The following is a 27,463-nucleotide window of genomic DNA, read 5'->3' as shown; positions in this document are numbered from 1 at the left end:
ACAACTAATACCGACACAAACCCTACCGCCATGTTGATTGGGAAGCATTGTGCCGCGTCTTCCGCAGATGGAAAACACGCTTCGGAAACCGATCCCAAGGGCAAAAAGCTCCGGTCATTAAAGAAGAAAATAGAAGTATAGAATAAATTTATACCAACTTGTTCAAATTTTGCCGTACTGCACATTTCCATCCGTTTTCAACCGGTTTAGTCCGTCTGTTTGCATCAACTCGAAAGGGTTGGCTGGAAGAGACAACACTATTCAACCGCAAGCCGAAGGGTTCAACTATAGACACTCACGGTTCCAGACGAGAGATTTGTTTTACCAACAAAGACGAAGGAGGTAGGCGAAGATAATATTGAACGGAGCATCTGCTATCGCATGCTCGGTCGCATGAATGAGTTGGAAAATTATGAAAGGAAAGCACATAAACCGACGTAAAGAAATTTTGTTCGAGAGCATCTGTTGGAAGCTTTCAAGCAATCACCCATGTATGCTTGCACCTTTTGGATCGCCAGTCTCCATACCGTTTATGCTACATGCAACAAAGCGTTGTCATAGTGTGATATTTTTAGAACCTTCCAGAACTGCTTCACAAGCTATTTCAAGAAGTCCATTATGGTACTCCACTTCCCATTTTCCGGAGGTTTATCTACGGATAATATGTTAGGATAGGCAATTACGTTGAGTGTTATTTTGTTTGATGCTCTCGGGTAGGCAGTAGAGAATCTTGTTACATCCACATGGTTAATTGATTATAAATGTGAAAAAAATGGAAAGTGAAATTTTCGAACAAAGCGTGATCCTTTACCTCATCCCATTTGAGAAATTTTTCGCCTTCCTGCAGCGCCTTCGGCACCTCCATCGTACCCAACTTCACGGCCGTTGGATTCACCGCTGCCATTCCACCAGCGCTTCGCGGAGATTGCTGCTGTTTGCCACTTCCCTCTGCGCTCAATGCCACCGACGAGGAAGCCATTGTTTGCACTTCAATCCAACGATATTTTTAATTTAGATTTTTCGAAAACACACAAACGTCACTCAATTTGTAATCATATCTCTCTCTATCTTACACACGCGGAATTGTTCCCAATTATCGGTATTTATTGCACCGTAAATGGTTCCCTAATAATCAACAGTAATTTTCCCCGAGCGATGAACTTTTGAACCCGTTTCCTTAATTTTCCGATGATTGTTTCCGTTCCCTTGGTTGCATTTCCTATACCTTCCGAACCTGAGTGTGTGATGTTCGTTTCATGGCTGGTTCTTGGTATCGGTCATTTATACCTCATGCAGAAACTCCGGTGTCGTTTTTAATTACTGCAAATACGCAATCCGTTCCTCTGGAATGACCGATACAAAGTGGTTACTCGGAGCACTCGTGCCTTTTTTGTGGAAACTGCTCGGAACCTACGACAGGAAGCTGAACTGAAATGGAATAGAAACAGGAAAAAATAATTTACTTCTGTTGCAATGATGTGCTAAACAGTGGATGATGAGAAGAAAATTACAGTGAACAGGAGATTGCACGATAAAAGCAGCATTTGTCTGTTTTGTGTTCTTTTTTTTTCGATTATAGAAATTTTAATCTGGTGTGCATTCACCTCTTGTTTTCCTGGTTCTATACGGTAGTTGATAATCGAACCTAGAGAGACTGCATGAAATACCCGTCTTGCTCATCACACTCAACTATTCCCCTCGTCTACGACTGTTAATAAATTATTTATAAACACTGTATTTTGCAAGTATGGGATAACACATTTCCTCTTCCGAGGAATTAATACTACACGGAATCACCCGCGATTGCAATACAACTATACTATCCAAATTAGGTAAAACTAAACGAATAAAATAAAAGAAACCTTTTTTAATCCACAATCATACTATCATATATAATACTATGGTATTCTTCAAAACAATTTTCTTCGATTCTTGAAAGAATAACTCGAATCGGTTTGTTTGGCCGCCTACTGATAATCACTACCATATAATTCCAGAACCTGAAATCGGATCCGGATAGAATTCAGGAATTCTGTATAAGACCACAGGACCTTTCATTCGTTCCTAAGTTTGTGGAAATCGGTCAAACCATAGCTGATATAAGTGAATGAGATCCATTTGAAAAAATGTGACCACTGTTTCCGGTGCCTCCGGAATCGGAAACTAGCAACCAGGATAGCCGAAATCAGATTGTTTGGCCGTCTACTGATAATGACTATTGAATGGAGTAGTTTTGGGTTAGTTTAGAGATTGTTTACGTTTTTTGTTTCACCCCGTTAAGTGATGGTGTAAAATTTTTAACACACATTGCCCGGAACCAGAAGTCGGATCCCGATGAAATTCAGAAGTTTTGTATAGAACCATAAGACCGTTCATTCGAATCTAAGTTTGTGAAAATCGGTCACGCCATCTCTGAGATAAGCGAGTAATCAATTTGATTTTTTACACTAATCACCCTATAGTTCCGGAATCGGAAGTCGTATCCAGATTAAACTCAGAAGTTTTGTACAGAACCACAAGACCATTCATTTGAATCATGTTTGTTCATAAAAATCGGTTCCGCCATCTCTGAGAAAAGTTAGTACACATATTTTGATTTTTTGTGCATTTTACCCGTAACTCCGGAACCGGAAGTCAAATCTAAACAAAGTTCAAGAATTTTGTATGAGACCTTTCATTTGAATCTAAGTTTGTCAAAATTGGTCTAGCTATCTCCGAGAAAAGTTAGTGCAAAAAAACGTTACATACACACATAAACACACAGACATTTTACGTACTCGACGAACTGAGTCGAATGGAATTTGACTTTCGGCCCTCCAGGCCTCGGTTCAAAAGACGGTTTTCACAGTGATTACATAACCTTTCTATATGAGAAAAGCAAAACAAACAATCTCGTTGAATTTTTCATGCTAGCAGTTCAGCAATGGCTAACATCAATAAAATTATCAACTCGGTTGGAATCGAAAGAACGATTAATATAATTTAATGTTTGAAGAAAATGTAAATGCTGGCCGCGGCTTCGCTTCAGATGGCCCAGCTTCAATTTAGGCACACTCTCTCCAATATATCGGTCAATATTTCACGAATAATGCCACCGGACCATAATCCACACCAAACAGTGACTTTTTTGGGATGCAGTAGTAGTTCTTGCAATGCTTCTGGTTGGTCTTCACTCTAGATGCGACAATTTTGCTTGTTGACGTATACATTCAACCAGAAATGAGCATCGTCACTTTTCCGATAAAAAAGTGGATCTTACTCCAACTTTACCAGCGCCCATTCATGATTCAATTATATACCAAACTGAAAAAGTTTGACAATGACACAAGACACGATAGACGCGTGATCTGTCAAAAACAGTGTTGCCAAAAATATACCAGCAAAAAAATCGCCCTTTAGATATCAATTCTGAAATTTGAATGATTTGTTATAGGCATTTCAGTAACAATCTATAGTTGAAATAGCCATTACGAGAAACAACAATGGCAACATAATAATTTTCTGATTGATGGGTTTTCCGTGCAGATATATGGTTACGCCTGGACATATTTCCTTTGCGTTCTTCTCATCCCAAACACGGGCAGATTTTTTTCTCTTTGAGAAGTTTAATTAAATTGTACCAGTGAAAATAAATTACCTCGTATAATGGTTTGTCGGAAATAATGGAATAAAAGTAAATTAAAACCATACAACGTTTTTAGGCGGGACGATAAAAACAAAAATCGGTTACCTCGAGTAAGATAGTCTGCGTAATGTTTTGAATTAAGCAAACCTAATTAACAAAAGGTGTACCGTAGTACCAGTGTTTCTGCGATCAAAGTTACATGATGCATCTAGTTGGAAGAAAGTAGATGAACTTCAATTGAACCAGGTTAGCAGGTCGCTGTTTCTACAGTAGTATCAGTAACACGGCAGACGATGTTTTGTTGTTGAAAATAATAATGCTAATAGTAAGGGATACCAAAAAATTGGTCATTACATCCCGATTTAGGTACAAGATTGTGTCATAGTGCTTTCAGAAACCGTTACGGAGAGGTTTTTTTCGTCGAAAATAAAAAAAATAAAAAAAATAATAAAAAAGTACGTCAGAAAAGACATTGCACTCCGTTGCAAAACAAAAAGTGTTCTGTAAGTAGCAGAAACTTTACGTCCGCTTAGCGGTTCAAATTGAACTGCCGAGTTTTGCACTAAGCAGTTCAATTTGAACTGTTCTGCACTGATGAGTCAAAGACGAAACGTAAAAATAATAAAAAAGTATGCTTTTTTCTGTCATAAAGAATATCCTACGATTTTCGCATGTGAGCAATTCCCGAAATGCGTAACAAGTCATCAAATTTCACATACTAAGTTCTGAATAAGACTTTGTTCATATTTATATTTCAGCATGACAAACTGTTTTTTTTGTCCGGAAGTATTCTATTTTTTTATTAAGTTTATTAAGGACCTTTTAACTTTTGTCTTTCGGGTCCTTCAACCGTATTACTTTTGAGGAATAAATTACATTTCATTGCTTTCTCCTGGCATTTAACTTAAATACAATCGAATAATTTGATATTTATCAAGAAAGTTAAAGCCTTCTTTGCCCTAACAGTATCATCAGCAAGGGATTCACGTATGTTGGAGGTTAGTCCTACTCGTATTCTTTCTGTTTCTAGTCCGGGACACTCAGCAACAATATGCTTGACACTTAGGCTGGCATTGCACATATTGTATTCTATTTCAACTCAAAACTGATTTTTACAAAAACAACGGATATATTTTTGAATGCACTTGTAGCTTCACAAAAATTATGTCCAAGAAGAACTTATATATCAGTTCACTTACTTGCTTTAAACAAAACAGAGGATTACTACGGTCTCGGTGAATGAAACCATGAGCAATCTAAAGAACAAAAAGAACTTTATCTTCAGAAAGAATTCGCCCTAACCAACCAAAATTAAAACCTTGATGAAGGAAAAATTACACCACAACATTGAAAAGGTTAAAGAACCACGTTTGAGCAAATCTAACAACGCCATATAAAAAATGTTCTTTCCACCGTACTTTGAAGATGTGTCATTGAGCCACATGCCAACACTGTAAATCTAAAACATTTCTATGCCGACCCCAAGCAGTCCCAGCATCTCCGAAACAAAAGATGACAACAATAAAATGCTATAAGATACATCTGCCACGACAACCAACAACACCCACAAAGCAAATCAATTATTACGAAAATTATACAAAAAAAATTAAAACGAAACTTCCAGCAAAAACAACGATGACGAATCAGTGGACGAAGGCACGATAGATGAACCTCAGGTCTTGCTGGATGGTAAAGAATCTGCCTCTTCTCCCAAGAAAATGGGTATCGAAGAAACACAATACAAAGAAAAATTGCAGTGATTTTATTTGTATCCTAAAATATAAGACAAAAACGGCTTCTTTTAAGTTTCAATGATATTGAGTCGTGTCAAATAAGTAGTGGAATGGAAGGCGAAGTGGGGCATTTTGGTTCAATGATTGATTTTGTATTGTAATTTAAATATTTATTACGTATAAAAATTTGCGCTGCCTTAGATTGTATAACACTACTGAAAAATATTTTGATCTTGAATGTGCTTTACTTTAAGTAATTGTTCAGAACGACAGAACGAAAATTAAAAAAATACATAGACATGATTATGAAGTCAATATTCCATCAAAATATTTATCCCAGGAGTAACCGTTCTCGAAATACCTAGATATGAGATTTGAAGAACTACGGTATTGTGCCTTTTTCAATCGTATAAAAACAGTTATTCCAAAGTTATACATTCACCTATAACTTGCCAGAACTCAGTACTTTGAATTTCATGTCTAACTATTTTAGAGCTACAATGATTTAAGGGAGGTTCATGGGTAAATGCAAGATCTTGATTTTAAGATCTTCTTGGCTGTTAATTTTGGGACATACTCATATTTGTTTTCATTTTTAAACGTGATCTTGCTTTGCACGTCAACTGCTCAAAAACCTATCGAGGAAACAGGCAGAAAGCCTATATAAAGTTCCGATGAAATTGTAATCACTAAAACAATTCAAAGTACGCCTGCTAATACTAACATTGACATTGTTACTGCAGTAACAGTATTAAATATGAAAAGAGAACAAAATAACTTACAATCACATTTCAAATTCGCTTCACCAATTGTTCTTATTATATTCGGTTATTAATGCTCGGTTACAACCTTCAATGTCGTTCACATAATTGCTTGGATCACTATTTCAGAAGCTTTTGGAACCAAAATCCAAGACGCAAAGTATGAAAAAAACATTGTTCAGAAAAACTTTGTAACAATTTTAACCCTCTTTTGGGTCGGACTTTGTATGACTTTAAGTTATCTCTTGCGCTTATGAGCCCTTAACTCTGGAACCGAAACTCTGATCCGAATAATAATAATCGTTCAACATCGAATTGCCAGAAATCAGCTTGAATTATATATTTTATTGCCTTACTTACACAGAAATTGCTGCAATCACTTAAAAATCGACTAATAAAAATTTGTCCGCAAAACTGAGTGCCATATACCATTGATCTCATTTGGTCGAGCTGAGGAATAACAGTTCGGCTGAAAAGTTCGTATCGTTTAATAGAAACACACATTTTTTTTGCCAAAATTCGTTTTTATTATTCAACATAATTGCCATCAGAGGCGATACAGCGATTATAGCGATCTTCCAACTTTTCGATACCATTTTTGTAGTACGATTTGTCCTTTGCCTCAAAATAGGCCTCAGTTTCAGCGATTACCTCTTCATTGCTTCTAAATTTTTTACCAGCGAGCATTCTGTTGAGGTCTGAGAACAGGAAAAAGTCACTGGGGGCCAAATCTGGAGAATACGGTGGATGAGGGAGCAATTCGAACAGCTCCAAATACTGCTCAGAATCATCGTTGTTGTTTTTGATCGATTGTGAGCTCACGCGGCACCCATTTTGCACAAAGCTTTCTCATATCGAAATATTCGTGAATAATATGTCCAACACGTTCCTTTGATATCTTTAGGGTGTGAGCTATCTCGATCAACTTCACTTTACGGTCATTGAAAATCATTTTGTGGATATTTTTCACGTTTTCATCGGTAACAGCCTCTTTTGGACGTCCACTGCGTTCATCGTCTTCGGTGCTCATATGACCAGTACGAAATTTTGCAAACCACTTACGAATTGTTGCTTCGCCCGGTGCAGAGTCTGGATAACACTCATCAAGCCATTTTTTGGTATCGGCAACACTTTTTTTCATCAAAAAGTAGTGTTTCATCAACACACGAAATTCCTTTTTGTCCATTTTTTTCACAATAACAAAAGTAGCTACACTCAAAATGCAATATCTCACAAACTAATAATCAGACAGCTGTCAAATTTATACACGTGTCTTTTGAAGGTTGGTACTAACTGAAAATGGTACGGATTTAATTCTAGTGGCGCCCTCGCATAGAAACGATACGAACTTTTTAGCCGATCTGTTATGTGCATGTGTCAAATAATGTCACTCATGGTTCTAAGAAATGACAGAACCAATAATCAAATGAATAAAATTAATAAATTAACCAATATTCACAAATTTAGATTTAAACGAAGGGTTTCACACAAAATTTTGAATTTCATCTTAATCCGACTTCCGGTTCAGTCATAAAGTGAAAAGTTTTTAAATATTTGAACTGCCATTTCAAGTGACGATGCAAAATATGTAAATACGTAACCGAAGTTTCTGGACTGGATTTAAAACTTTTAAATTTTGTAGATCTTGTTAAATGATGCAGCAACAAACCGACTTCGGCAATACTGGGACCAGAGTTGCCATTTTAAAATCTGTGTTTCAACTTGAAAAATCTGTGAACCATCTGTGTTGCAAATTTTTGATCATAATCTTTTAAAATCTTTAAGAAACATTTTGAAAATCTGTCATTTTTATGAAATGTTCATAAAAATCTGTAGAACTCTGTGAATTTTGATAAAATCTGTGTTTTGTGACACAGAATCTGTGCGGCAAAATAGGCCAAAAAATCTGTGGTTTTACAGAAAAATCTGTGGTTTTACAGAAAAATCTGTGAATATGGTAACTCTGACTGGGACCCGGTTTCTGATTCTGGAAGTAGCGAAAATACTTGTCAAAATCTACAAAATGGAATTTGCATTGATTTTTTATAAAAAAAATAAAAAAAAAACAATATGCCCAGATTCTGTTCCTACGCAAAGCATTAACCGGGAATCTCCTCCAAATAATGGTTTTATTAATAACCCATTTTCAATGATAGAATTTTCTATAGCACTCTTGTCTTGTAACAATAACGCCCCTGGGTTGGACAGAATTAAATTCAACTTGGTGAAGAATCTGCCCGACCTCGCAAAAAGACGTTTGTTGGAATTGTTCAACAAGTTTCTTGAGCAAAATATTGTTCCGCCTGACTGGAGACAAGTGAAAGTTATCGCCATTCAAAAGCCGGGGAAACCAGCTTCCAATCACAACTCATATAGACCCATTGCGATGTTGTCCTGCATCAGAAAATTGTTCGAAAAAATTATTCTACGACGTCTCGACACTTGGGTCGAGACGAACGGTTTGTTGTCAGATACTCAGTTTGGCTTCCGTAGAAATAAAGGGACGAATGATTGCCTTGCATTACTTTCGTCTGACATCCAAATTGCCTTCGCTCAAAAGCAACAAATGGCATCTGTATTTTTAGACATTAAAGGAGCATTTGATTCAGTTTCCATTGATGTTCTTTCAGACAAGCTTCACCAAAATGGACTCCCAGCGGTTATAAATAATTATTTGCACAACCTTTTGTCAGAGAAGTGCATGTAGTTTTCACATGGCGATTTGGCAACATTCAGAATTAGCTACATGGGTCTCCCGCAAGGCTCATGCCTCAGTCCGCTCCTCTATAATTTTTACGTGAATGACATTGACAGCTGTCTAGTAACCCCATGTACACTAAGGCAATTGGCAGATGATGGCGTGGTTGCAGTTACTGGGCCCAAAGCTATTGATCTGCATAAACCATTGCAAGATACCTTAGATAACTTGTCCGTTTGGGCTGTTCATCTTGGTATCGAATTCTCTGCGGAGAAAACAGAGTTAGTCGTCTTCTCAAGAAAGCATGATCCCGCGCAGCTTCAGCTCCATATGATGGGAAGAATGATCCAACAGGTTTTAACTTTTAAATACCTCGGGGTGTGGTTCGATTCCAAATGCACGTGGGGAGGACACATTAGGTATCTGATAACGAAATGCCAACAAAGAGTAAATTTTCTTCGAACAATAACAGGATCTTGGTGGGGTTCTCATCCGCAAGATCTAATAAAATTGTATCAAACAACGATACTTTCAGTGATGGAATATGGATGCGTTTGTTTTCGTTCCGCTGCAAACTCTCATTTTATCAAACTTGAGCGAATTCAGTACCGTTGTTTGCGAATTGCCTTAGGCTGCATGCACTCGACACATACAATGAGTCTTGAAGTTCTGGCGGGAGTTCTTCCATTAAAAGATCGATTTTGGGAGCTTTCATCACGCCTGCTAATAAGATGTGAGGTGCTGAATCCCATGGTAATTAATAATTTCGAACGACTAGTCGAGCTTCGATCTCAAACAAAATTTATGACAGTATATTTTAACCATATGTCACAGGAAATCAACCCTTCAAGATATATTCCTATCCGTGTCAGCATCCTGAGTGCCCCTGACTCAACTTTATTTTTCGATACATCCATGCAGCGTGAAGTGCGTGGAATCCCGGATCATCTACGCTCGACGGAAATCCCAAAAATATTTTTAAGTAAGTTCAGGCATATTGACTCTGAGAAAATGTTTTACACGGACGGATCGCGAATTGAAGAAGCGACAGGGTTTGGTATGTTCAACAATAATGTTTCGGCCTCATTAAGGCTTCAAGAACCTGCATCTGTTTATATAGCAGAGCTAGCAGCAGTTCATTATAGTTTGAGTGTAATCGTCACATTATCTCCAAACCATTATTTCCTCTTCACAGATAGTCTGAGTGCAATTGAAGCCATTCGCTCAATCGCTGCTGGCAAAAATGAACCGTTTTTCTTGGGTAAAATAAAACAGTGTCTGAACGACATATTGAATAATAATTATCTAATCACTATAGTCTGGGTCCCGGCTCATTGCTCCATTCCAGGCAATGAAAGAGCCGATAATTTAGCCAAAGGTGGTGCTATTGAGGGTGAAATTTATGAGCGACCGATTTTTTTCAACGAATTCTATAGTTCGTCTCGCCAAAGAACACTTGCCAGCTGGCAAGCATCTTGGGATAGAGATGATCTGGGTCGGTGGATGCACTCAATTATTCCGAAAATATCGACAAAGGCATGGTTCAGGGGACTGGATGTGAGTAGGGATTTCATTCGTGTGATGTCCAGACTCATGTCCAATCACTACACGTTAGATGCACATCTCCTTCGAATTGGGCTCTCCGAGACTAATCATTGTGCTTGCGGAGAAGGTTATCGGGATATTGATCATGTCGTTTGGACATGCGTGGAGTATCGTGATGTCAGATCTCAACTAATAAATTCTTTGCGTACCCAAGGTAAACTATCCAATATCCCAGTTCGAGACATTCTTGCTTGTCGTGACCTTTCATACATGAAACTTATTTATCATTTCATAAAGAAAATTGGAGTTTCAATTTAATAAAGGCCCCTTTTAAGACTTAGTTCTGATCCCAGCTGCGTCCATGAGTTCAACCAATAGCTAAATTAGAATAAAAATTATGTAATGATACAAACAAACTCGAAACAGTTTATGAAATTATCAACAAAATGTCTGAAAATAACAGCTTATTTTATAATTTATAGAAGTTAATCGTTTGGTTCAAATAATATTTCCGAGTAGATTTCATAATTAATGACGAGTTACCTAAGATGATATTTAAGCTATAAGAGAATATGTTTTAATAAATTCAAAACGTTGTGACTATGTTAGAATTAAATTAGGATAAGAATGTTATGTAAAAGTGATGCTACGGCGAAGAAAAACTTATGTAAACTGCCTTAAGAAATAAACGTATTTATGGAAAAAAAAAACAATACGAAAGGTATCATTTCATCACCAGGGGGAATAATACAGTTCTTTATGCGGCACCGCTTTCAAGAAACTTCTAAATTCTTGCCTAGCAAAATATCTCACTTACTGAATTTTCAACTTGATCGTCCATTTCCGAACCGGTAGTATGAGTGAACTATAATCGATCGTTTTACCCGGTAAACTTGTCTAATCCGTCAACCAATCAATCACGAGTCTACCCATAGATGGTATCGCACCGTAACACCTGCCAGCACCATCATCGTTCGGTCCGGTTTTCCAAGTAGCAAGAAAGCATCAGTTCTACGTCCAAATTCGGCCGTTGAATTCTTTGCAGCAGAAACAGTAACTGCTACTTCGAACGCAGGTCATTTCCAATTGCTTCGGTGTGTGAATTTTCCCACGAAAAGCTCTCAAGTACGAGGCTAATATCGTACGCTATCTGGCAGACACGCGGTGCCAGCCGTGTAAAGGACGGAGCAAAGTAGTGTCAGATTCATCATTCGATACCACAATATGAGTGATCGACAGCCGTACTCCGTATCGGTACTAGGTACTGTCCGGTACAGGCTTATGGTCGGTTCAGTAACTTTGTTAGGAAATTCATTGCTTTAGTTGAACTGAATATATCATTCCGTGACACCGGTTTGAAGTTCTTTGCGATGGAATTAATATCAACAACAAAAATTTAGATTCCACCGCAACCTTCAAAAGAGAATTAAAAACTAGTGCGGGTTAACCGTAGATGTTCTGTCAAGCATGAAACTAAATCTAAACGAGAAAACCGACAATATTACAAATCCTTACCGTAAAATCTCTCACGCTGCGACGCCGTGCTGTCCGCGAATCGGATGCTACTAAATGGACACTCTCGACCAGCACCAGCATCACTGCAGCTTATACTTTATTAGATATCTTATCTGGCCGTCGGAAAGTTTACCTTGCGGCTCCTGCCTCCTGCAGCAAAGCGCTAGCAGAATGATAATATATCGACTAATCCCGTCATTTCGCGGGCAAGGCAAATTTCATTTAAATACGACTAAGTGAAAATTTTAGACTTGACGACTGTTCGTAATCGGATTTGGTTGTATATGATTATCGTTAGTTTCATCATTTGACCTTAAGCTCAATTACGGACCAGATGACAGATTGAAAAATAATCAGAAGAGATACTTATTTCGTATTGATATTTTGTAAAATATTACTCTACAGTAATAATTCTCAAGAAATAATGGAAGATATTATCAAAATTTAGCATCACTTAGTTCGTGTAGTTGAAATCTGTCCATTCGTAAGCCAGCTTATCATCACAAAGTAATGTATATTAAAGTATATCAGTTTTGCCTTTCTCATGTAGAAATGCAATGCAATGACTGTGAAAACCGACTTTTGAACCGAGGCCCGTAGGGCCGAGTGTCATTTACCATTCGACTCAGTTCGTCGAGTACGCAAAATGTCTGTGTGTGTATGTGTGTGTATGTGTGTGTATGTGTGTATGTGTGTGTTATGTGTGTATGTAACGTTCTTTGCTCTAACTTTTCTCGGAGATGGCTGAACCGATATTCACAAACTTAGATTCAAATGAAAGGTCTCGTGGTCCATACAAAATTCCTGAATATTATTTGGATCCGACTTCCGGTTCCGGAGCTATGGGGTAAAATGTGCAAAAAAAAATGAAAATATGTGTTCTAACTTTTCTCATAGATGATGTGACCGATTTTCACAAACTTAGGTTCAAATGAAAATTCCTGTGGTCCCATGCGATATTCCTGAATTTCATTCGGATCCGACTTCCGGATCCGGAAATATAGGGTAAAGTGTGTTGAAAATTTTATACCATCACTGAAAAGAGCGAAAAATCGTAAAAAGTTGTCTAAATCGACCTCAAATCTTTTCCAATTGATAGTTTTCATCAGTAGACGATTAAACAAATCTATTACGGTTATTAAGAATCGAAGAAAAATAATTTTGAAGAATACCACAGTATTATATATGATAGTATGATTGATATGAGAAAGGCATCATTACACCACTAGGTGGATTAAAACAGGTTTTTTTAATTCTCTTCTCTTTAAATGTCATCATGTAAAATGTTATTTAACGTTTAAGGTTTTGCTGGGATATGAAATTTGTTAAAAAAAATGTCAAAGTGCATGTATTTTATGATACACTCCCAGTTAATCTTAAGATTCAACTAAATGTGTTAAGTATAGAATCCTACTGGAAAAGACACGCAATAGCCAAAAGGGATCATACATCTTTTAATTTTAACTAAAATTACAACTTGAACAATTTCGGAAATGAGTAACAAGTTGTCAGAATTCACATCCTCTGGAATCAGGAATCAGAATTAATTGGCACGTTCCCTTAGTTATTTAGAGATTTGTGCCTTTCTGTGTGGTTTCTCATCATTTTTCTTGTGAGAAGGAAGGATGAAAGGAACATGAGAAAGAATTGTTAAGTGGGTGAGAAAAGGGCACAAAACAAAAAGAAACTAATCATTCTGCATTCCCGAAAGGATGTTGAATGATCTGTAGGTGTCAAAATGCACATTTGAACAAACATTCAACCTTCGAGAGAATTTGAAGATTTTGCAAAAACGATACCATTCTGCGTTCCCGGAAGAACTAATCGCAACATGTATGAGTAGAAGTAAATTCGGCACCCAGTAAGAGATGTCCAACAATCTGCCAAAACCTTTTAGGGTAGAAACAGAAAGAAATCATTCACTCCAGAGAGAATGATGAACCCCTCCGATTATAGCTTCTTGCCACATTGGGTGAGAAAAAATAGTATATCCTTCAATTTTAGCTCCCCATACACAGGTTCAATCATGTATGGAAAACCCAAAAACCTGAATACGTAGTTGCGTCAATGCGGGACCGTTGAGAGCTCTGACATTTTTAGACTCAAATCTAGTAAAAATGCATTTATCTGAGGGCAAGTTTGCAAGCTGATATGTTTGGATGCCGCCCAAGAACGAATCTTGTGCTTTATCCAACTAGTTGAAAGTGGCAAAGCTGGTTCAGAACCAACGAAATTATTCGTTGCACCAGCTCTATTCAACTCATCAGCCCATTCATTTCCAGTTTCGAACCGTGTGTATTTTTATTGAGAACAAGCCTCTAGATGGCCCAATACCAATCTATCCACTAGTGTTTGAAAAACAGCTGAACATGACAGACGATTTCTAGTTTTCAGCAAGCTATGGAAAAAAGACGAGTTTTGTGTTCTGATGAAATAGCGACTGTGAAATTGAATCTCTAGGAAAAGAAATTTTTGTCGAATGCTGAGGTCATTGCAGAAACGGAAGTCTATTTTGAAGGCCTTGACAAATCTTTTTTTTTCAAAGGGCATCAAATTGTTGGAGGACCGACGTGTCAAGTGTATTGCTCTAGATAGAGATTATACTGAAGTATAAAACTACAAGATTCAGCCCCATGGGGTTGTTGGAGCTATTGATGTGGAACAAGTTTGTTACGCGTCTTTTTTACGAGGACCTCAGTGTATTAGGAACCAACATCGAACACGCGAACCCGGACTCTGTTTGCCTTGATTCATGTTTGTCTAGCATTCGACGAAATTACCGAAATTACATTAATAGCCCAAATGTATGCAATTAAACCAACGTGTATACTAGCGTAACGGATTTCGATTTTTAAGCTTGTAATCAAGTTTTGCATGCATGTAGTTATTTTTATAGCGTTCAGTTCGCTACCATTACTACCATTCTGCGATTTCGACAATAAATTGAGTTCATCTTATTTAAATTAGAAATCAATCTTAAGCACTTAAAATTTATCCTGAGATTCTTGCAAAGCGACATAACAAAGCATTTCATCAGAAATCAAATAAACATAGATTTCCCATCGTACGCAGACACTAACAGCGCTTCTAGTGGAAAACGGTTGTACTTTTTTCCATTAGCTACTGTGGTTGTGTTAAATGCGCAGGTAACTTTATACATGCATTTTAGGAGCATTTACGCACCCATTTTACACCAGACGGCCCTTTTGGTGTCACGGGTTGCTCAACTACATTATTATTACACTGCGGAATCTAGGTTTATTTTATTTATGATTTCATCCAAACTCGCATGACGCAAGATCAAAGCAAACCAATTAAAGTTTCAAATCGTGTTATGGAACTTTTTGTCTTGCTGTCTAGCAACAACCTACCTGCAAAATTGGTTGAGCTGTACATGTTTAAAACCTGACCACATTTCTACGTGTATTTTTCCTTGAGTTTCTAATTTGCACCCCTATATAGAAAACAAAGATGTGATCCACATCAAAAAAGTTTTCACCGTAAAAAGTCGACTTTTTCTTTGTTAGGCCCGGGACTTCTCATTCCGTGTAGTATCTGTATTAACCATGCAAAAGTGACCTCAAAATTATTCGATAGTTTGTTGGTTAGCCTCAAATGGTTATTTGAAATGAGTACTTACTCGCTCCCAGTGACCTAACTCTCATATGCGGTTTTTCCTTCAAAACATTTGATGTTAGATATCCTCTGCGTGAGGAGAAGTTGTCTGGTTATTTGGAACAACAACTCCCCGACCTGGAAGGATTTTTAGTGTAGCCATGCAATGATTCTGTACACTAAGAATCGGCTGCGAAGTCTGTTGAAACAGAAAGGCCAAATTCCACCAAAGGAATGTAATGCCAAGACTTTGTTTTGAGGCTTGTTCTCGACAAAAATATACACGATTAGAAACTATTCCCGAGGCCCGGGACTTTTCATTCCATGTAGTATGCTGCGGTATCCTGATAGATTCACACGATTCACGATGGTTAATTAACAACTAAGCGAACATCGTACCTATCTTGTTTATTTGGGCTCAACTCAACAAAATGAACGGTATTCGGCTTGCTTCATTCTGCACCCAAGTATTAGACTATCATCTCTCCTAGTAATGCATACCGTTTCCTGGCTGGTTTACATAACAGAGAATCCGAGAAATCCGAGGAAGTTCAACAGCCGGGTCAATGCTTTTCATCGTTATATTATGCTATCTATCGCAAAATGCATCTCTGTGAAATTTCATCACAATATACAGTGGAATGGTGACTACCAATCTAACACAGCGAAACAAATTCTGCCACATTTTCAAGCATCGAAAACAATTCAGTTTGTGCGTCACTGCATAGTATCACCTGTTCCAGGTTTACCGACGAAAGCCTCCGGAAGGAAAGTGGACATCCCCACACTGTACCGTATCTCGAGCTTATCATACAGCAAGTGCATACCTTTTTGTTCGTTTCCGCTCACAACTGCGATCCGAACACATTCCAATGCGCACAGAGTGCCACTGCGAAATCCACGGATGCGATAGACCCATCAACAACAGAAAGAAAATTGCTATCCGGTTAGTTCAAATTCCAGCCAGCGTGCACCCCATCTGCGGCTCAGAATCCCGGGCGATGGAAGCTAAGATGAAAAATCAATTTCCCCGAACTCAACATCTATCTTTCATACTGCGAAAGCTCCGCCGAAATTCAGCAATGCCTCCACCCGAGCTGCGCTGCGAATGGAGTAGAAAAGCGTGAAAATAGCGGAAGCAATTCAAGTCACGTGAGTGCCGACTGTCGAAAAGAGAGAAATATATAGTACCTCACGTACCGGGATAACCACTGTCGCGTACGAAACGTACCGACAGCCGCCTGGCTCGTACGGTGCCTGGCGCTGCTCAAAGATTTCCCAATACGCAACCGGGATGACTAACAATTGTACCATAATTGGGGAGGGTTAGCTTACATCGTGCAGCATCGATTCTGGTTCGCCATGTTTGCAAAGAAAGCAACTTCGTGCAGAAGTTTACGAATGACAGAATGACTTTTACTCTTGGCGTGGCGAAGTTTTGTCTCGTGGGTCGCCTGTTGAGATGTTTGACCGATTGACCCAGAGCAGTTTGAATCTGTTCGATGGTGATTAGCAATTAGTTACATGCGAAATCCAGTGGATTCAAATTAAGTTACCAATCACGGTATTTCAGTTGATTTCTAGTAAGTTGGATTTATTTATTGAGTTTTCAATTTGCTTTTTTGTAGCACTAGCGCAGCAAACGCACGACCCAAACGGATTCGGAGTCGACTGTACCCTCTCAGTTTTTAATTAAACTTTCTGAACGTCTATACTTTGTCTCAAAATATTATGCCTAATTTTTCAGAAATTTATCAAGACTTTTGCTTGAAAAGAATCAAAACAGTGTTACCGATTTCATTCAAATGGATATAATCGAAAAAAAAACAAAGCTTTGCATGGGTGACCTTCGTAGAATCGGTCAAATTTTCGAAAAAAAATTTATCAGGTGTACAACTTTGCTTCCGCCGTTTTCCGATAGGTGGCTGTACCGGTTGAGGCTGGTCAAAATACATAGATGATAATGCCTTTATGCCTTTAAAGTGAGTGTGTACAGTGCCCAACGAATAGTTATCGCCGTTTCAGTGACAGTTGTTCTTGTTTTCATGGTGGAAGAGAAAAAACCTTCAAAGATGAACAACTAGAAGCATTGCTTGATGAAGAGCTCTTAAGGTAGCGCTTCGCCGTGGTCACGGGAGTTCGCTGCCTATCCCGGGGTTTCACGCAATTCACCCAAAATTGTTAGAAAACGGGGAAGAAAACGGAAATTCCAAGAACATACGATTCTAGATAATTAATTTTTCTATCGATTCGTATATAAATTGTGCCTGATAAACGTTTTTATCGAAAGATTTCGTGCGAGTTATAAAAATAAATGAGTTTTTCCTTATTCTTTCGCACGCACACAATGTCAACGCATGCATTGGGGTGTGCAAAATGCCACATGCGGTAGACGCTAACAACATTTCTTTTGTTTTCGTTGTCCGTTCTCTCTGCGTAAACGTTGAACATAGATGAGTAGAAAATGTAAGTAAGTGTTACTACTTTGTAAAATAATTTCTATTCATGTTTCAGTAGAACCAGAAATCAGTAATGATTTTCATCGCTACTAGCTTTGACGCTTTGTTGAAAACGTAGCACATCCCTACTTATGCGAGTTGCTTAGAGCGAGAAAAGGAAAAAAGAAAACAAAACGTTTTACAAAACTCGCACGAAATCTCGCGAAAGAAAAGCTTTCTAACTGATATTTTTCGCCAAATGCATAGTAAAATCATTTACCTACAATCGTATGTTTTTGATTTTTCGTGAATCGGGATAGTATTGGAGAAATTCGCAATTTAGGGTGAAATTTCGGCGACAAAGCAAGAGAAAGCAGTGAGTTGTCTCGCTTCGACCTGACCACGGCGAAGCGCTACCTTAAAACCGGGTGAAACCATCACATGAGATCGCTACCGAACGCAACTGATGCGCCTTAGTCGCGCGCTAAAGAAAAGCGGCCACAATATCCAGAGCGACTTGACAAAGTCATCCTCCAACACGACAATGCTCGGCCTAACGTCGCAAAAGTGGTCAAAAAGTACCTGGAAACGCTGAAATGGGTAGTCGACTTTCACCTATTCCGTTCGATGGCACACGGCCTGACAGATCAACATTTTCAATCCTTCGAAGAGTGGGAAAAATGGATTGCTTCATGAAAAGCTTCAAAAAAGCACTTCTTTTTTCGTGCCGGGATCCGAAAATTGCCGGAAAGATGGGAGAAAGTTGTCGCTAGCGACGGACAATACTTTGAATAATACATCTATAAGCACTTTTTCGCAATAAAGCTTTTAATTTTGAAAAAAAAACAGGGGAACCAAGTTGTACACCTGATAATACAAAATCTAGAGTTCCACACTGAGAATAAAATAATATTAAAAAATTACAGCTAGTTTACAAACAAACGTCATTTCTGATTTGAGTGAATTTTTTTTCGAGATAAATGCCTTTCAGCTTGCCTTTACATCGCAAGATAGGAACTTTCAAGGAAAAGAAGTATTTCTAACAAAAACATTTTCCTGGGACAGGTATAGCGTGATGGGTAAGCCGATACCTTTCACACAACCCGCCGGGAGTCAATTCCCGCACATAGGGTCAGAAAATTTTCCTGCCCGAAGAGGCGAATGACCGTAAGGTTAAAACCTCTATAATCGTGGAAAAAATTGCCTGTTCAGTATCAAGACTTTTTGCTGTTATCGGAAAACTGGCAGCAGAGTTTTCTGCGAGATCTCCTCACAAATTAAATTTCATTGGGTTCTTGGATGATTGTAACCTTCATTGATTCAGTTAGCAATAAAAAGACACTGAAAAAATATCTCAGTTTGGACAAGAAAAGTTCTTGTTTGTTTTTTTTACTTGCAGTGTGGACGGAGCATCATAGGGAATATAATTGTCTATCTTGAGACGAAATTTGATCAAAATTAAAAAAAGTGTTTTATTGTAAAATGTCTTTAATTTAATAAAATTTGTTTTCGAAAGTTTGTCTAATTTCGGGAAAATCTCCCACACAACACTTTTCAGTAGGATTTTCGATTGTACACCTACGAAAAAACCATGCAAATTAGCGTTTCCTTAAATGCAGATAAAAGGAGCGTTGTAATTCACCAAAATGTACAATCCAAAATATGTGAACATGTATCATTACTTGAACTTCATGGCTAATTTGTCTGAATTTTACCTCGGGATAGACAACAAATATATTTTTTTATTTTAATAGATGTAATATTTTGTCATTACCCGAACAAATACGGCATGTTTGGATTGGCGTGAGATAGGTTCGCACTTTTCAAAAGTGAAGCTTGGTAAGTAGTTTTCTGAGATAAAATCAACATGTCTAAATAGTTTTAGTTTTAAACTTTACAGCTTATTTAGTTGGATTTAATGTCTAAACAGGCTACAAACTTTACATGAGAGTAAATGTATTTTCCTGTCATATGGACTAACATCAAGTAGCGTTTTAATGTTTTCTAGCGACGTTTGCAGTAGAGATCACATAGAAGTGACTGTCCGACAGAAAAAGCACTTTAAACTATTATTGAAATTTTATGAGGAAAAATACATCAGTTTTCCTTCGTCGTGGTATCCACCATTATTATATTATATATTATTATATTACGTATTATGAACCATATTGATAGATCGTATTGGATCTTCTTTTGGTTTGTAGATCATATTTCAACTGAATATTATAACTAGAAAAGAAATGGGGTAAAACGGTGCAACGAGTTTTCTACTGTCAATAAAACTATATGCAATCGATTTGTTAGACTTTTTTTACATCGGAAACACTCTATTCGCTCTTCTGCAAGTTCTTCGGTTTCATGTTATATAGGTAAGCTTGAATATAATGCAGTATAAAAAGGGAATTGATTTTACTGACCATTTTACACCAAAAAGTGCTTTGTGGTCAGCTGTATCATGCCTCCAAAAAAATCGTCGCGTTTTTGGTCAATTTTTCTCCACTGTTCATTGCACGACTAATCCTACGATCTTATTGACATCCACATGTTATTATTTCCAGGTCGGAGCTTAAACATACGACAACTGGCTTGTCAGACAGCCATGACATTGTGTGCATTGAACCGCCAGAACAGAGTATACATGAATTTATACAGTCGAAAATCGAAAATCGACTGAAAAATGGCTGAGTTTTAATTGCAAGAATGTGCAAGACTGGTATGATTTTACTTGAAGGTGTGAGTTACTTCCTAATTCAAACAGTAACATTAAACATGAAATACCTGAAATTCTCGAATTTAGTATAACTAGCAAAGAATGAGTAACGTTCCGCGAAGTTATGCATACTTCACAGTAGGCACCTAAATCTACCTCCCAAACCAAAACACGGCTGATTTATATTATTTTTTTATTGGTCGGCAACAAAAACACTTCGTTTAGAGTACACATGCATGGATTATGCACCTAATATATGAGCCTGTAATTAGCGCTAATGAGTGCTAATTAATCAACACGGCTAACACCGCCAACACTGGAGTGTTTCATCGAAATGCTGATTTCAAATATTGTGTGCTCTCCTGTTCTGACAGATGGTGAAAACAAGATCACTGCAATTGATAAAGTAATTACAATAGCACTCAACCCTTCATGGCAGACCGGCCCGGGGAAGGCGGCAGCTGGTCGGGTGTTAGCGGTCTCCGCAGTTGTGGTAATGAATCATAGGAAGAAAAATATTTTTCAAAGTGATTTTCTCCCATCCAACCTTCGCTGCGAAAGGTCAAGGATCCAGAAATATTAAATGATGTTGTGGGTGTCCGGTAATGACGGCTATCATCATGTTAAAGTTTTCGGTTCTAGCTACCTACTACAATCCAAAGCATAATTTTCTCCTATTAGCTAATCAACGCGAAGCATGATGTAATCAATACACAATCCATCATCTCAACGACACCAACCATTGCAATTAAATGAATTATAATTGCAAAAGTTTATTTGTCCGGCATATAATCGTAACCACTATAACTGAAAACCACTCTCATAAATAGCCGTGGCTACAGGATGGACGAGAATCGGCACATATTCTAGGTGGAAACATTCGATTGAGCAAAAACAACTGCCCTAATCCGTTTCACTCAATACATTTAATTCGATTGGTGAGCGCCGCACAAAACCATTATCGAAGGTGGAGGGCAACTCGAGTTCGCTCTGAGAGCTTGCTGAGTGGATGAGTCGAAATTGAGTTGGATAGATTAGTAAAGCAAAACCGTCGTCACTGGCTTATGGCACTGCTGCTGCTGCTGCTGTTGGTGATAGTGGTGATGGAGGCGTTGTCACACGAAACCACTCAGTATCGGGTAAATAAGACAGCTCTTGACATTAGAACGTTTCCCGAATGTTTACATGCTTGTTTATTTTGTGTCAGTTGGTGAATCAATCTATTTTGATTACCGACGATGGAGGTTCACCAGCAGCATAGATTTCTTCCAGACGGCAGTCGATCATGTGTTGAGTACACTTACGAGGGTTATACGTATTAGCTGCAAACATGAGAACATGGGAAAGAGTCGCTCTATTCCAATTAAATTAGCATCGTTGGCATACTGAGAGATAGCACTGGTTTTGGGAGCAATTATTCATCGTGATTAGATGCACAACACATTTTGATTATGGTTTTAAAGGGTGAGTTGATTATTATTGCGACACATCACACTGGCACAAAAAATGGTGTAAAATTGAGCAAATTAAGGTAACCTAATTTTGACCAAATCTCCTTTCGAGTGCCTTGTTTATATCCGGTCAGTTGAGAAATTTTCAGTAAGAAATAGAAGCAAACCTTTTGCAAAACGATTTTTGTTTTGGTTACATGCTGGGGAAAAAAGTTATAAAGAAACAAATATTTAAATAACTCGAAATTGATTATTATAAACACATTTTGAAAACGACCTCATTCTCAGTTTTTGCCTTTCTCATATGAAAAGGCTATGCAATCACTGTGTAATCTAACTTTCGAACCGGAGGGCCGAGTTTCATATACAATTTGACTCTGCTTGTCGAGGTCGCAAAATGGCTCTGTGACTATGTATGTATGTGTGTATGTATGTATGCGCTTGTTTGTGCAACAAATATGCACTTGATTTTCTCCGAGATGGCTTAACTGATTTTCACAAACTTTAATATAAAAGGTCTTATGGTCTAATAGAGCGCTATTGAGTTTTATCTTGGTTGGACTTCCGGTTCCGGAATTACATGATGATGAGTGCGGAAAATGGCAAAAATATGCACTTAATTTTGTCGAAGATGGCCGAACCGATTTACACAATCTAATATTCATATCAAAGAGCATACTTTTCTATAGAACGATTGAACGATTTTAAATTTTATTCGGATCCATGTTCCAGAGTTACAGGGCGATGTGTGCAAAAAGCTACAAAAAACAAAAACAAAAAACAAAAACAAAAAACAAAAACAAAAAACAAAAACAAAAACAAAAACAAAAAACAAAAAACACTTCATGTTCTTGAGATGGCTGAATCGAGTTTTACAAAATTAGATTCAAATTAAAGGTCTCACATACTCGTATAACAATGATGACTTTTATTTGGATACTACTTCCGGTTCTGAAGTATATAACTAGCCATATAAAATTTTCTTCTAAATTTTGTTATTCAAAACTGTTTTGTGCCCGAAAAAACTTTCTTGTTTTTATTCAAGATGCTGTAGTAATACCTTATGATCAAAAAAGAACCGGAATTTTATTAAAAAACCCAAAATTCAATTTTTAATAAATTTCTTTATTATCGCCTTCAAACTACTCTCCTCCTGCGGCAATACATGCATGCCAACGCTTGATCCAATTTTCCATACAAGTTTTATAGGCCGCCGAAGGTATGGCCTTTAGTTCACGCAGCGAATTCTCTTTTATGGTCTCTATGGTCTCAAAACGCGTTCCCCGCAATGGCAATTTGAGTCTGGGGAAGAGGAAAAAGTCACACGGGGCCATATCTGGAGAGTACGGTGCTTGGTTATTGATATTGGTTGAGTTTTTGCCCAAAAACTGCGACACAACCAACGCTGTGTGAGCGTGTGAAATTCAGCTTTTTTGGCACCAGCCGAGAAGCGACGCGTTTCAAACCCAAAACATCAGTTAAAATGTGTTCGGCTGATCCATAAGAGATGCCCAACAACACCGCAATCTCTCTAATCGGTACAGAACGATTTTGCAACACGATTTGCTTCGCCGATTCAATGTTTTCTTTAGTAACAGATGCTGTTGGGCGGCCAGGGATCTCATCATGATTCAAGCTTGTACGACCACCTTTGAAGCGTTTATACCACTCGTATGCGTGTGTTTTTCCTAGACACGATTCACCAAAGACCTTTTCTAACATTTTCAACGTTTCGGAACACTTAAATCCATTTGCAACAGAAAATTTGATGCACGCACGTTGTTCTAAATTTTCATCCATTATAAAAATCGCCACACGAAAATTTTTCAACTTCTTTGTATAGACGCCAAACAAAAACTAATCGTACGATATGCGTCAAAATTTGACAGAATATGTATATATGAGAATATGAGTAACATGAGAAAGGCGCCATCATACCACTAGGTGGATTAAATCAATGATGGGTTATATCGTTTTTCAATGTCAAAGTAGGAAAAAAGCCGAAAAAAGAATATTTTTTGCATTATGTTTATAGAGTCACTATTATGAAAAAAAATCTTTTTTAATCCACCTAGTGGTGTAATGATGCCTTGATCATATTAATTATATTTTCAAATACATCACTAGAATGAAATCAAAAACTTTATTTGGGTATAAACTACCATAACCTTTTCAATTTGTAAACAGTTATGTCAATTCTATATAGATTTAAATGTGGCAACCTTGCACGCTATATAAAATTGAACAAAGCACGCTGTTAGCTTGGTGGTGGTGTTTTCTTGTTTCGTACCAGCACGTACCGATGCGTACCGGTTTTGCATCATTTTGTACAATTTTGTTTATACACTCATCGCCCTATAATTTCGGAACCGGAAGTCGGATATAGATGTAATTGCACAGTATCTTTTAACGCAATGAGAGCTTTAACTTCCACTAGTATCGGTGCTTTCGGAACCGGAAACTGGGTACTAGTAGTCCCAAAGTAGATTTATATATTCACCAACTAACATAATCTGCCAACTAGATGAATTTAGTAGTAAGTTTTATAAAAATTTGCACCTCGTTTTGCCATCACTTGTGAAAAAATACTCATGAAATTGTAAATTTTTCACTTACCGAGCTGTAATATCGGAACCGGAAGTCGGATCTGGATCAACTTTTCGGGGACTTTTTAAAGAATTTCAAAACCTTTGTATCTTAGTTTGTAAAAATCCGTTAAGAAATTTTGTATGGATCATTGCATGCTTAAACCACGAATAGAGGCAGTAGCACCACTAGAAGTTAGTTACTAAATAGCAACCTACTATTAGATATTTTATACGGATAGAATGTGCAATTGTGCAATTTTCACTACTGTCAGTGCCTCCAGGACCGAAAAACATCCCCCGTTTGTCTAGGATGGTATTTGGTTAATAGCATGGCGTCTACTGGATGCTACCGCCTTATGCGTTAGTAACAGAATGAGAGGGTGTAAATTGGTTCGTATGTTGTACCCATTTGAAATTGCAAAATTACTTATGAGTTCTTAAAATTGGTCAAACGGTTCGACTTGTCGTGGTATTACTGAAGTGGTATTACATTCAATACCGTTTCAAGGTTATTTGAAATTAGTCCTAGTTTATCCAGCTCGCTTGTTTTTATTAGAACTGTTTGTAATATACTTGCTTTTAACTTTGTCTAAAAGTTATCAGTGGTTGGTTGTGACAACGGATGGCTAGAATACGTGTGTTGAACAAAAAGGACATTGTGTGTAAACTGGACTATTGCTATGATCCTAAATTGTTATTTGTATATGTGAAGCTAAAATATATAAACCAAATACGTGTCTATTGTCTGCCATCTGCAAGAGATCGAATATCTCTCTGTAATATTAGAATCCATTTTATTTAAACATTGCATTGAGGCGGAGCTAATCGATGGAACGATGGCCTCGACACACGATTTACTCTGTATACGAAATATTGGCGCTGTTTATGGGAAAAATGTTTCTGCATATTTTCTTATACATGAAACCTGGGATAGATTAAAAAAATCAAATAAAATAAAATCAAAAGCAATATGTGATACTATAAGACCTTTTATTTGAACCTATGGTTATGAAAATCAATTTTCACCCACTTACTAATTCAAAGGATTTTATTAGTATTCACTTCGCCATGTATAGAAATACGCTGATGAAATTGATTATTTAACACATCACCTAGAATAATAAAATAGGAAGTCGTATCCAAATCAAATTCAACACCGTTATACGACATTGCCAGCCCGGCCGGGACTTAAAAGTACATCAGGAAAAACCCATCGGCGTCGACGCGGGATATGGCCAAGCAGTTCAACACCAGCATCGGGATGATTCAACGGATCGAAGTTCGGAACTCCCTGAAAACGTACAAGAAACAGAAGGTGCCGAAAAAGTCCCTGGTACAGCAAGTTCAGGCCAAAACAAGAGCGCGAAAACTGTATAACCGGATTCTACAGAATAAAGACGGATGCATCCTGATCGACGACGAAACCTACGCCAAGGAAGACTCTCGAGCGCTGCCCGGACCGCAATATTATACGAAATCGGTATATTAGAACCTGGACGACGCTGACACCACGGTGGCGATGGAAAAATTTGGGCAGAAGGAGTTGGTCTGACAAGCAATTTGTACATGTGGTTTGCGGTCGTCGATTTTCTTCATGAAGGGCGCAATTAACGCCAACGTGTACGAGGAAGAATGTTTGAAGAAGAGAATGCTGCCACTGTACAGAAAACATAAGGCTCCTCCTATCTTCTGGCAGGATTTGGCTTCAGCCCACTACGTTAACTCCGTTCTACAGTGGTTGTCAAAAAATAATGTACAATTCGTAAATATCCTTCAATCCAACGAAATGCCCGTATCTTCGGCCAATTGAAAGGTATTGGGCAATTGTCAAGCGGCACTTTCGGAAGGAAGGTACAGTGTCCCAAAACATGCAGGAGTTCAAAAAAAACTGTACAGCTGCCACCAGGAAAGTCACAAAAGTAACTGTGCAGAATTTAATGAAGAATGTCAAGTCCAAAGTGCGAGATTTTCACAGAAACTAGGATTTTCTTCAATATAATCAGTGAAATGCATAAAAATGTTATTTTTCTACAATATATCAAAAACTGATGTCAAAATATGTTTTTTTTGCTTTTTTATTCAATAATCAATGTTGCTAACTACTTTTCGATACACTCCTTAACCCAGGGTAGTTTCATCAAACAAACACTGTTCGCGAAACTGTTTTGGGTTCGCACTTAGCAACGGGAGTTTGAGCAAATCTGATATAAAAACGTGTTTAATCCACCTAGCAGTGAGATGATACCTATTTTTATCAATCCGCATGTGTTTTTTGCATGAATATTCTTCGGTGTTTAAGTTTTCATGACATTATTTTAATGACCCTCGTTTTAAGCGACAATTTGAGATTTTAATCACTCTGTAATGTCGAAACTGCAAATCGGATCGAATTTGAATCTAGAAGTGTGATAATCGATTAAACATGCCATGATATGTAAGTTCCACTCTAGAGTTTACGGTAATTTAAGGTACTTCCAGAGCCGGTATTCAGGAACCAGCATAACCCAAACCGATTCGTATGGCCATATGACGAATAAATTACAACAGTTTTGAGTTCAACTTTGAAGCTTTTCGGGATTGTCATCTTCTATATCGGTTTGAATTTTAAAAATTCATCATCATGTAATTCGAGAACCGGAAGTCATAATTGGATAAAATAATTAATTTTTGTATATAAGTTTGTTTTAATTAAAATTTTTGTTTCTGAAATTTGATTAGGCTTTTTTTGAGAAAACGATTGAGCTTTGAGAAACGATTTTATACTGGAACCGGAATTCTAAAAGC

At 37.7% G+C, this 27,463-nt stretch overlaps 1 protein-coding gene across 3 annotated transcripts in view; it reads right to left on the bottom strand.

Moving 5' to 3' along the window:
* LOC131430868 (1-phosphatidylinositol 4,5-bisphosphate phosphodiesterase classes I and II) overlaps positions 1-27,463 on the bottom strand; it is a 340,169-nt gene that overhangs the window by 296,841 nt on the left and 15,865 nt on the right. For 2 of the 3 annotated variants that reach the window (XM_058596106.1, XM_058596107.1), the window contains exon 2: positions 812-1,428. In XM_058596106.1, coding sequence (XP_058452089.1) covers positions 812-979 — 168 coding nt within the window. In that variant the 5' untranslated portion in view covers positions 980-1,428. Of the gene's footprint in view, positions 1-811; positions 1,429-27,463 lie in introns of those variants that run through there. The other variant, XM_058596108.1, reaches the window with a different exon arrangement.

This window comes from Malaya genurostris, chromosome 2 (assembly GCF_030247185.1).
Source record: "Malaya genurostris strain Urasoe2022 chromosome 2, Malgen_1.1, whole genome shotgun sequence".
Classification (NCBI taxonomy): domain Eukaryota; kingdom Metazoa; phylum Arthropoda; class Insecta; order Diptera; family Culicidae; genus Malaya; species Malaya genurostris.
This window is presented reverse-complemented; position numbering and strand designations above follow the sequence as displayed.